This window comes from Phoenix dactylifera, chromosome 2 (assembly GCF_051530095.1).
Source record: "Phoenix dactylifera cultivar Ajwa chromosome 2, Ajwa_hap1_PhDact_Kaust_v1.1, whole genome shotgun sequence".
NCBI classification, from domain to species: Eukaryota; Viridiplantae; Streptophyta; class Magnoliopsida; order Arecales; family Arecaceae; genus Phoenix; species Phoenix dactylifera.
Window position 1 is genome coordinate 36,532,482 of NC_143191.1, and position 13,123 is coordinate 36,545,604.

Here is a 13,123-nt window from a genome sequence, read left to right on the forward strand (position 1 = left end):
TTTACTCTGTTGTTTAATTCATTTCATTAAATGGGATTATGGATAAGCAAGTGGTGTAAGTCTATCTATTTTGAGCACATATCTGGTTCTAGGTCAGCTCTTTTAGTAATTGCCAATAGGAGTTTTGGATGTTTTCATTGTATGCATGGAAACACTCATTTGTAGTCATAGAGTTCAAAACTAGGATTTTTTACTTCAATATGACATCAACTGTGGAAACATGGAACAAAGGATTTCTACTTTCTCATCTATACTAAGGCTTGTACCTGAAAGCTGGTCCAAACATCGACTTGTTTGGGTGTCTTGGTCATGGTTCGGCATGTCAACCATGCGTCAATCCATTAACCCATGACATCGTAAATAAATCACTTAAATAAATTCTGTAGAAATATTTAGAACATCTGAAAAACAGAAAATATGAAAAATATGAAAAAAAATATAGTAGAATTTACAACATCAACCAAATAAAAAAGGGCTCCGAATAATGGGTCAAACTGATTGACTAGGTGGAGTCTTAAAACATTGACTAGGACTATTGAAAGCCAAGGAATGCCATGAATCCTAACCAGTAGACTTGCTTTTAAGATGTCATTAGCTCTAAGTTTCCTGTTAATGCTTGATTTTGAGTTGTAATAGATCATTTTATAGATGACAGATCTGGAAAGAAACATGACGTATATATGATATGTCAGTGTAAACAAGAAACCAAATATTGAATTTTGAAACCTCTACTGAACTTTCGAGTTGTAGGATTAGCTGACAACCCTTGAACCACCCACCTGTGAACCCACATGAGATCAAGAGAACTGGTATGCTCACTCTCTTTTCTCATATATGATTGTTCAATGAATCTTCCTCTGTAATATATTATGAAAAAGATCCAATGGAAGTGCGCCTGATGAAAAGAGAATTTATTTTTAATAATCCATTCAAGATAATTGAAAACTTGAAAAAACCTATCAATCATCGTCGAAGGCTCATTATAGTAGATTTCTATTTTGTATTTTGATGAATAATCAGACCCTTAATCTCCATCAAATTGTAAATTTCACTTGCTGATTACAGATGTCCTTCATCAGCAGTCCTCCCTCTATCACAAACTTGAATTAGCAGTTCACTATCATGTAGGATTTCTGTAACTATTCAGATTATAATACTATGTTAATTTCTATGGAGACAAAGGGACAAAGGGGACTGTGTTATAAATGAACACTTCATTCTTTCTTTTCTTGTTTTTGCCTTACCCAAAATGTCTACTTTGTCTTATACAAAAATTAGGGTGTATTATAATCTAAAATAGTTTTAAAAAGGATACCTTGCTGTTCAAGGCCTGTTTGGATGCTTGGTTTCCATGCCCGTGAGAAGATGGTGGCAAGAGGGGCTCGGAGGATGGAGGGACTAATTGATCCCATGATCAAGATGCTAGAGACCACCTTTCCAGAAGTATTCTTGGATGTCTCCAATATTTGGAATGATCGAGTCCGTAGGCCTTTGAGATTCTCATATTTTATCTTTGCGCTGCCTTCTCATCTCCAGCCAGCTCCTACTCTTGTGGGAGTTATTACTGGATCCACTGATCAGGCATCCAAAGAGATCTAGATTGTTGTTACCTAGTACTCGCATTTAGCTCCAAAAATCTGTGTAGAATATATATCTAAGTTGGATATATATCGGATACTTGGATACTTATGAAGAACTTTGATAGTCACTTTTAAAGATTGGAAGATAGTTGAACTTTGCCAACATTGATGTGAGTTGGGCTCTTCCAAGAATAGGTTTAATCCTCCAATTTGATATTTGGTGTGAGTAGTTGTTCTTGTTAAGCTTTGCTAAGAATGTAGGTATTTAAACAACTTTGTAAAACATTATTTTCTAACGTCCTTAAGATATTTGGGAAGTTTGAATGAGGAACATATATAAATTGAAAGATCTTAATAAGCAATATCTTTGTAACATTTTCTTTTAGTATCATGTAATGGTTAAAGGTATAATTATATAATTAAATTAAATTTATATGTTTCTTTATCCCTATATCTCTCTTTCCCCTCTTGTTGGGTCAGATCTTGGATACGTGTCCGAATCCAATTCTCCTATCCATGTCCATGCAACACTGGTCCAAACTAAAAGCTGACAAATTGGTTGCCTGGATCACCCTAGTGGCCATGATTAATGAACCTTTAAAATTTAACGACTTGTCAAACAAATTACGATATGTTTGATTATGATGTTTACCCTTCTAGTGGTCATGTTGTCTCAGAGATTATACCACACATGTGAGTATGAAACTGTGAAGTTCCAAGATCACTGAAGAAAGCAATTCAACTTCTCTTTTAGATAGTATATAAGATTTTAAGAAATATTTCACTTAATAAATGCAACATAGATGAAAGAGAACTCCTTTAAAAGCTGATAACTATTGGATGTTTCCTACCTTGCACCTTGTATCAGCTCATCCATCTCCTATAAATTCCTTCGACCAAACAACCCTAAAAAGATTTTACTTGTTTAAACAATCCAGGCTCGTCAAATTTGAAATATGAACCATCTGTCACGTTGTGAGATGATATGTGAAATGTGAATTACCTACATTTAACATAGTGCCAACATTTTAGCATTACTATGATAATATGATGTAGTGATAAAAGGAAGAAGGGGCAATTTGATCGATGAGGTTATGCTTCGAAGATCAACACACAAATAGAAGAAAACTGAATCGAAGAATCTTTCACTTGTGAAAGAAATTCTCTCAAAAAAAATTATTAATATCTTAAAGGCTGCTCTTATAATGTATTATGTATATTTATAGGGCATGATACCCTAATTCTAATCTAGGCATTAAACTCGATACAGAATTATACTCGAAATAGGATTTGATAATAAGAAAACATACTAGAATTATTCTATTATAAATATAGAAACCTAGCTAAAATTTGATAGTCTCGAATGAAGAATTTATACAAAAACCTGCCGAAAACCTCTGAATCCGCCAGCTCCTTCAATGCTTGATTGGTCATAGTATCTGTTTGCTGTACCCTGTGTTGCATCATCCTCCCCAGGTTGGAGAGAATTCGCCCACAAATTCAGTTCTTCATTGGATGTATCACCATGGTATGGCATGAGGTGCTTAACATTAAAGATATCATGGGTGTGAATATGACTCGATGGCTTCAAATGGTAGGTATTATTATCGATCTTGTTTATAATCACACCGGGTTCAACCTTACGAGGAGCGGGTTTTCTCTGTTCTCCAGCTGGTAGGCAGTGCGTAGTAATGATAGCCCATACATAGTCACCAACCTTGAATATCACCCTGCGCCTATGCTCATCCACATGCTCCTTGAAACGTCTATTTGATTCTTCAATCTTCTCACTCACCTCAACATGTATATCTTGAAGCTTTTGCACCATATATTCAGCTCGCATACTAGTTCGACCGGATTGTGGGGTTGCTGCCAAGTCCACATTTTGGGTTCCAACTAAACATAATCTGGAAAGGACTGAAATCTATCGATCTATGGATAGATCTATTGAATACAAACTCTGCTTGGGTAAGCATCTGATCCCACAGTCTCGGATTCTTACCAACTAAACTTCGTAGTATGTTGCCCAAACTTTTGTTCACGACCTCAGTCTGTCCATCTGTCTGTGGATGGTAAGCACTCATAAATGAAAGAGTCGTTCCTAGTGTCCGCCATAAGCTCCTCCAAAAAGGTGACACGAACTTTGGGTCTCGGTTTGAGGTTAATAGTATTTGTTGGATAGCGCCTTTGATGCTTGGCATAGTCTAGTTAGTCATAGTATTTGTTGGCTACACCCTGTGCTGCATCGTAATCCACATGACTATGCTAGCTTATCTTAATCATAGTTAATCATAATATTACTTTAACAACTTGCACAACATTAGATAGTAATTATAATTGTATCTGTCACCTTGTTGGCTCTCTGGTTCAGCTGTACCTTTGCTTTACCAACATTCATAACATGGATAGTAATTCAGACTTCCAGAGCTTTTGGCTGCCAACCTGCTGACTTGAAATAATTAAGTTCTAGCGAGATCACCTGGATATTTCATTAATTCAAATGCAACCTCTTCTTGGGAACACAATAGTAGAGCTGACTTGAAATAATTAAGTTGTCAGTTTCTTCCATGATGACCTTGGTCCAACGACATTGATATCACCCCAGCTTGAGCATAGATCATCTAAAGTTCTAAACCCTTTCTTTCTTGATTTCTGACGAGGCCTGAGCACCACTTCCAGGACTCCATCCAATGAGTGTTCTGATAATAATCTTGTCCAACTTCTGAAGCTCTGGGTTTTTTTTTCTACAAACTGCGTTAGGACCTGCCATATTGTGTTTGGTCGAGAAAACTTGTCTGATTTTGGAGGCCTGTGACAAAGAACATACCTCGAATAATTATTGATTAGTGTTGTTGGCAAGTTCAGGAGAGTTGCAGATGATTCTTGAAGTAGGAATATGGGTTGAAGTAACATTGAAGTACGTGTGTGGTTATTTCGGAAGGTTATCCTGGCCAAACATACAGTTACTTTATGAAAGACCTCCTGATTATCATCCATGGAAATGTTTTGCATGCAAGTGGCGTAAGAGACATGCTAATTGGTCTTACCAACCCCCTTTGTTTGTGTCTCTAATTTTAGTTGTCAAAGTTTGTGCCAAAGAATTATAGGGAAACTATGTTTTAACCTTTGCTGATAGAATGGTGGCAGATGATCACCATACAAGTTCTTACAACATATGATTACGAGTAGTTTGTGCCAAAGAATTATAGGGAAACTATGTTTTAACCTTTGCTGATAGAATGGTGGCAGATGATCACCATACAAGTTTTTACAACATATGATTACTATGACGTAGTTAAAATGAAAAACAACTACTCGTTCATGGCATCCTTTGGCATAACTTCTTTTTTTAGTCATCGCAAGTTAGAATTCTACCATTTTTTTTTTATTTCATCCAAATCACGGATTTTTATATTATGATTCATTGAACTAATATCCTCAATATGCCTCCCGGAGCCGCAAGGTTCTCATCTTTCTTGGAACAAAAACAAATCATTGAAAGTGGCTTCATTACTGGGCACAAGCAATCAATTTATTAATTTCTGGATGCAATTGCAGAACAACAATGTTTAAATGCTTCACAGGATTCATGAATGTGGATTCTGATCGAAAGAATGAGCTTTATCTGCATTTGATGATTTTATGATGCCAAAACGATCCATATGGTCAGGTTTTTCACCTTTAGTTTCTATTGACAGTTGTGTTACTGTTAAACATCTATTTGTAGTTCTTTTCCATAATCTTTAAAGAATCATTCTTTTATCATAGGATTCATGTCAACCTATAGTGTCTCATAAAATATTGTACTATAGACATTTATGATGAGTTTAAACATAATAGAAATTTTTCGCTATTCAATGACATTATCTATTTCCCCACATATGCCACTAATTCAGCAATAACAAGATTTAAGCAAAGCGAGCAATTTTTGTCAGTAGAACAACCAGATATAGAAAAAAAAGGAACTCAGCTAATGAAAGTTTTAAGAGTAACATGGAATGATCTAGATATGGATGGAATTATGAACTAGTCTCATGCTAGTATCAATCTATGTTGCGAAGAGGACCAAGGCAAGAGGGGGGGGGGCATTAATCTAGTTTGTAATAAACAGAAATTTGATGACAGGTGTTAAATTTGTTCATGTGGAGCAGATGTGTTATAACCTTGTGTCTAGCAAGTGCAACCAAAAGGTTAGCATGACCAGAAATTTTGGTGCTTAACATCCTGAGTTCCAGTGGGATAATGGGACACTCAAATGTGCATTTTCTTCAGAAGGGGTCGTCTCCATTTATGGTGGCAACGCTGACGAATCTTTTCAATCAACTGGATGTGTTTCCCATAACATCAAGTTTCCTGAAGCCTGAAAAACTTTCTGAGATCGGACAGAATGCCGCTTTCCTCTCAGAACCTGTATTGCCTGCATCATGGTGTAGGAGTTAATGGTTCAATAGTCTCAGAATCGTCCGATGTTCGCCACCAGTGCTTGAAATCCAGTAAGGAAAACCTGGACTTTTCGTCGGGGCTTTCGTTGTGCAACCTTGAGCTCTTAGCCAGCATCCAAATTCCACATTGAAGAAACATAGCGGAGGAGCTCAAGATGACTGCTCTAATCGTATGACTGCAATTATAATCCGAGGGGCGAAAAAAAATCTGAAAAGCCTCATTGGACACATTTTATTTGTGAACCATTCATAAATACCTATTGAGAATCTTTACAATGGATCAAATTTGACCACTACACAGTTAGGGATTCAAATCTCAAGCGAATAGATAGTTTAAAATACAGACCTTGCAGCCTATATGATGTCAATGGGATCCAATACCATGATAACATTATCCATAATGCCAACAGAAAATTGAAACGATGGTTGTACTCCTATCCACGGTAAGTAACATAACCCCTCGTTCCCATATAAAAATATAACAAAATAGAGCCACGGTCGAAACTGATCAAAGTGAACCATAAGAGGCACAGAAGTCTCGACTTGACGACTCTACTACTTGTCACCAAGGTTTCACATAATGTGGTATCCATTTGTAATGGACCTCATCAAAATTATTATCGACCATTGTAATAGTTACAATATCCATAAAAAAAAAAATGTTAAAGTTTTTAATATGAAAACAATCACTAGAATAATGGCTATCATAATGGCATTGTAATGGAAAAAAAACAGGTAATAACGTAAAAACAAAATTGTTATCTTATTCTATTTTTCACTTTTGGAGGGAATTTTAATATAACATTTGAATTTTCAAAAAAAAATATTTTATTCATAATAAGGTTCAAGGGAAAAATGGCCATTATTCCTGCTATAATGGTCCACTATAATAGTGAATCAAGGAAAATAATGGCCATTCTTTTTCTTTTTTTTATGTTATTTGTCCTAAAAACATAGCGGGGAGCGGCTGAGATGTTATAACGGCCATTATATTAGAACTATGCTTTCCATTCAAACAAGCATCCAGCCGCAGGCGGTTCACCCATCAAGGATTATGAGACAGATAAAGGTTATGAAGACCAGCAGAGCTTGTCAAATTAATCCAACATAAGACTATGCAAATTTCATAAATCCATTCAAAACCTCTCCTTTTTATAAGGATCCAGTCCACGGTATAGACTCAAAACCACGTCATACCAGGCCGAATTCAAGAAATACTCACCTGCAAGCAGCCTTGTGACGACTGTCACAAGTTGTCCTAACCAGCTCCCATTTCAAGGGGTATGTCAATGCATTTAGCAAAACCACATAAAAACAGACCGAAATTTGGCTACAGGTCACTCTGGACCCTGGACAAAAAATTGTTCCACCACAAGTGCATGCCAAGGAAGGATGACAGTTGTTCGAGCCATGGGGCAACATTATTCTGACGGCATAAAATCCAAAGTGTAGTAGATTAGCTTCCTTCAAGAAGGATTTTTGTACTTCACCATGTACAAGAAAGTTTTGTGAAACATAACATCTCGAAGACAAGCATTATAATGCTAACTTGACTGTAATAATATACAAAAGAGCACTGCTTGAGTTGCAGACTTTCGCATCTTTAGCTGTCATACTCTATGTACGCGCACACAAACTAAATCACTTGATTTCTAAACTATTACCCATCTTTGAGGAGTTGACCTGCAACGTCTTTGTAGCTAACTTTCTTCTTCACTGGGTTGGTGTGGGGGTCTGGCTGTGCTTTCTTGCCGTCAGGAATGGAGCTTCCAGTTTCCACATTATTCTGGCTAAGACTTGGTATCATATCCAATAATATTGCACGCAGTGGATCAACCATTTGTTCCAATTTTTCACCAGTTCCTTTATTCCCTGTTTCTGTAAAATTCAAAGTTTGCACATTGTCAAACCTTTCATTGGTTCTATCTTCTGGAGTTACAATCTGAGACCCTTGAGGATACTCAGCTACTTGAATACTAAAATGTGGTGCTTGATATTTGATATCCTCACTTTCCTCCATGTCACCTTGAGACTCTTTCCTTGATCCTAAGGCTTCTCTTTGACAACTTCCATCTGAAAATGATTCTTGATTTTTGACACCCACACTTTCTGTGATGTCAATCTCAGACTCTTCCCTTGACTTCAGGGTTTTCCCCATAGAAGTTTCATCTGAGGAATCACTGTTCTCTGCTTCGTCTGCATCTATTTTTGCAAGTCTATTTCCAATCCTTGCCCGCATTGTCCGTTTGTGTCTTGGACCTGTTCTACCCTTTCTTGTATCAGCATGCGTGGGCCTATCTCTTTTCCTCTTTTCACCTATAATTAGTCTAGAGACACTCTGTTTTTCTGTATTAATTGTGGTTACAGGAGATACGAGATTGTGCCTGCTGGGGAAAAAAGAGGAAAAAGAAAAAAGATGAGAAAGGGGAAACAAGAAAGCTTAGCATATATATATTTCACTGACGGAAGCAGAAAGACGAGCATAAATGAACATCCGCTTACCTCTAGCACAGTAACAATTTTTCTTATACATCCATACATAGATAGACTAGAATGCACTTGAGTGTGTTTGACCCCAAATACTTCCTACTGAAAATTGATGATCGACCTCTCAAAATGAACATCGACATTGTTGACCATGATCTATGATGTATAAAATCATAGGGATTGAAAAACATTTATTGTGCACGCACGCACACACATCCATGCATACATACAAGGCTAGAATACATTTGACTGTACTTGACCTCAAATACTTTCTAGTGGAAATCAATGATGGAACTTGCCCAATGAATATTGACATCAATGATCATGATCTATGGTGTATAAAATCCAAGCAACTAAAAGTTATTTATTTTAGAGGTATCTTACCCATGCATCAAGGGAGCACAAAATAATAGGGCTGAAAACGGGTCGGATATGGATCAAATATTGATATATCCATATTTTTCAACGAATATGGATAGGAATACGGATATTAAACGGATATCAAACTTAATATCCATATTTGTTCTAAAAAGATACGGATACGAATCGGATATTAAGCATATCCGTATTTGTTATAAATGGATACGGATACGATTTGGATATTAAACATCTCCATATTTTTTTATTCGAATACGGATATAAATCGGATACTTTTCTGGATATTAATCAAATTTGAGCAAAATTCAATGATGAAAACTAGCAATAAAGACATGGACAGACCAAATCCCTACTATCCTCATTGAATCTGTTCCAATATTACAAAACAGCTCAGTAAATTACTTGTACAAATCATATAGACCAGAGAATGCAATTAATCTAAGAAAATCCTATCTTTGCTAACATCATGGACGAACATTTGGACCTTAGTTGCCAGAATCAGGAGGCGGCGCAGGTGCAGTCATGGGGAAGCGGATATTTAAGAAACACTTCTAATAAGAAAGTGTCTCGGAAGTGGTGCTGGTTCTAGATTCCGAGAAGAAATACATCATCATTGAAAGTCATCTGACATCTCATGTTTAACAGGACAAGGCAGCTTGTACTGGCAATGCCCAAATGCAAGTCATAGGGATTATCACTTGTCCTGTGGGAAAGTTGCTTGTCTCGTACTGATTCTTCTTCAAGATATTCTTCATTCTTTTTAACTACTTTTTTTTTAAAGACTGAAAAATGATTAAGAAAAAATTATTTTGTCTTATGAATAGGTGATTACAAAAAGGAACCTAATTAGATAGCAAGTATGAAGTTCGTCACTATCGTAATATGGATACTGACAGATGGTTAAAAGTTTTCAAGGTTAAAAGTTTTCAAAGTTAAAACTGGCTATGAAAGACTTGCCAAAATTAGGATAAATTTTTATACTAAGGATAGCGCATTAATGCAATTTACCAAGGACCTCACCACTCTCATTCTTTAGAGCTTAATATATGGTAGATAATACTTATATATACATTCTAAATCACCATAAAAGCATTGTACTAATTACCTCTCATCAATCTTAATTTCTTCTAAAGTATCAGGCTTCAAGTTATAAGAATCTTCATGCAACTTCTTGCCTGTTTCTAATGAATCTTCCAACCACTGATGCATCACAACATGTAGCCTTCTGTCATGTAGTAGGTGTCTTTGAGAAGATGGAAAACTGCAGAAACAGAAGTAAAACATGAACTATTCAAAAATTCATGGTATCATTTAATTTAGCTGACATGTCAGGAAAAAAAAAAGGAAAAAAAGGATACAATATAAGGAGACATCAACGTTTCCATCAATGCCTAAAAAGACATGCTTGCATGCAAGCATGCACATACATATACATATAGCGTAAACTACAAAAAGACAGGTTTTTGAAATTGTAGAAAAAAAGGGCCTCCAAGTCATAAAATGAAGTAAAGCATACAGCTATCCCATAAAATCTGCATTCCTCTTATAAATTTTCATACATACCAGATTCTAAACATCAAAACTAGTACTAGCAGATATCACCTACTACCATCAGAAATTGGAGACAAATGGTACTATGATGTCTATGGAACTGTGGATGAGCACTACAAAATTGTCGATATTTACCTTTTATATATTTCATCAAAGTTGTTGGCTTCTTTCGTTGTTGAACACACTATCAGATGAGTAGCACATTGAAGACCGCTGCAAACTTCACCACCATGCATGGTTATTTCAAGCCTCATCCTCCTTAAAGCAAGCTCTGATATTACTTCATCACAGGTATTTCTTCGATACAACGAAGACATTTTGAAAAATGTGTAAATATTACAGCATAATATTTAGACAATATTGTTCTCTGATTAAGTAGACGCAAAGTGAGCATGATAATGAACACTGAACTTACATAACAGACATTGATTTGTAGAAGTAAACACAACAACCCTGAAACAAGCACAATGCTTCCACCGGACAGTACTTCTTTTTATAATAATCTATGTTGTTTGCATATTCTGGTCCATGCATATTGCTGAATACCTGAAAATGAAAAACAGAATACATTAGACCTATGGTGTCATCTGCTGGCTGTGCCAGTCCATGCTGGCCAGTGTGTACCGTGCATTGCTGGCTTGTACTAGAACATGTCGTGTGTTGCCATGGCACCTCTCAAATTCATTTCTTAATATTTTTAACTAAAAGGATTTTTTAAGTAATTTTTCATTTTTTTTCCATTTGGCATGTAGTGGTACATGTTCTGGCACAGCAAAAAACATGCCATGCTGGCAGGTGGCCAGCATCAACACCTAAGTCCTCAATTAGCTTATTGTCTTCCAGCCTCACTTCAAAACACAGGTAAAATGAAGAAATAACTTTTCAGCTTTCCAGATGTCATTCTGCTTTTGAACAACTGTCTTAGATTAGCAGTTCAATATTAGACGCACAGAAGGATCATGCACTGCAACACCATGATTTAACTTACAACAAAAGAACACAAATTGTGATAAAAGCAACACCAAATTGCAACAACTTCCACCACTTCACTGATCAACTGGACTGGGACATTAATGGTTTAGTCCAGGATCAGCAGAACTGGTACCGGGGACCGTACCGGTTGTCCGGCGGCACGAGTCAGTACGGACCCGCATCGTGTCATGCTGGGCCTGTACCGACACAGTAAAAGAGGCGGGGAGAGGGAGAATGAGAGAAGAAAAGAGAGAGAAGGGGGAGGCCGGCGGAGAGTCAGCGGAGGGCCGGGAAGCCGCCACACGAAGGAGGCGGAGGTCGGAGAGCTGCTGCATGGAGGAGGCAAAAGCCCCTATTTCGAACGAAACAGGAGACCAGAGCGAGCCCCTCTTCCCCGGCTCTCTCCTCCATGTGGCAGCTCCCCGGCCTCCACCGGCCGGCCTCGACCTTCCTCTCCCTCTTCCTCCCTCTCTCTCTTTTCCTCTTTTTTCTTCGTCTTCTCCTCCTCCAATGCCGGTCTTGTTTTCGTCGCCGGAATCGTCCCGATCCACGGCCGGTACAGTTCGAGGCACCCCAAACCGGGCGGTTCGGGACGATTCTGCCGACCTTGGTTCAGTCTCATGACAATGAATCAGAATATAATCTTGATAACAGTTATAAAGATGCTCATGGTGTATGCTCAGAATATATAAGATCCACCTCTCAGGAACAAAAGTATACAAACAATGCTACAAAAGTGAGTACTGTTGCAATTGAGTAGATGCCTTTCTAGAACATTGATAGAATGAGACATTGATCTATTTAACCCCTTGCTATTTAAATAAAACTAATAATCTAGCATGGCTTTGGTCATATAAAATTCTTATAAATGACAACAAGCAATGGCCCATAGTTATGAATGAGAGAGGATATACATTTTTAAGTAGACTTCTCTTCGTGCCACAAACTAGGTCCCACTAATTTATTCCACACTTACCTGGATGATTATTTTTAAAATTTCTAGGAGTATTGGCACTTCCAGATACTTGGATATGGCATGACATGACACAACGTTTCTGCAAATGTCAACAGGACACTTCTTTTTATTCCCCCCTCTTGAAAAGAGGTGTCCTATTGACATTAGCAAAAGTGCTGAAACTAGGCAATTTTTGGGGGGGAGAATCATTTGGAGACTCTTAGTCTCAAGTGCTAGATATTTTTAAGTGTCCTTAGTGTTTCAATATGAAGTTATCAAGGCCATATTGACACTTCAACAAAAGTGTCCCCATCAAAATTATGAAGTGTCCTTATGTTTTTAATTTAAAGTTATCACAATTATACAGACACCTTAAGTGTCATAATGTTTAAAAATAAAGCTACCACAATTGATTATCAATTTAAGTATCCCAACACATCTTAAATAATCTTAAATGAACCGAACAAATGACTCAAACAACTAGCAAACTCATGGTTATTCTATTAATTTGTTTGTGAAACAACACATATAAACTCTCTTCCCCTTTCTAGTTCCTCTTTTCTGTGTATGTACTGAAACACACGTGAACATGCATGCATGCATATACACACAAACATACATACACATGTATGTATATATGTATGCATATGTGTATACATGTCTATATGTTTGTATCATGTATATATGTTATATGTGTGTGTATGCTATGTCAGCATGCCTGGATTTTTGGGGGCTGCTGTGTTTGACACACACTTGAG

General features: G+C 37.0%; 1 protein-coding gene across 1 annotated transcript in view; it reads right to left on the reverse strand.

The window, feature by feature from the left end:
• Positions 1-7,449: 7,449 nt before the first annotated feature.
• The window catches only part of ATLIG4 (DNA ligase IV), a 35,641-nt gene continuing 29,967 nt past the window's right edge, over positions 7,450-13,123 (reverse strand). Inside the window, exons 24-27 of the mRNA XM_039121180.3 lie at positions 10,854-10,984; positions 10,574-10,735; positions 9,993-10,148; positions 7,450-8,409 (exon numbers count right to left, since the gene is read on the reverse strand). Of these exons, the coding sequence (XP_038977108.3) occupies positions 7,683-8,409; positions 9,993-10,148; positions 10,574-10,735; positions 10,854-10,984 (1,176 nt within the window). The 3' untranslated portion in view covers positions 7,450-7,682. The remainder of the gene's footprint in view (positions 8,410-9,992; positions 10,149-10,573; positions 10,736-10,853; positions 10,985-13,123) is intronic.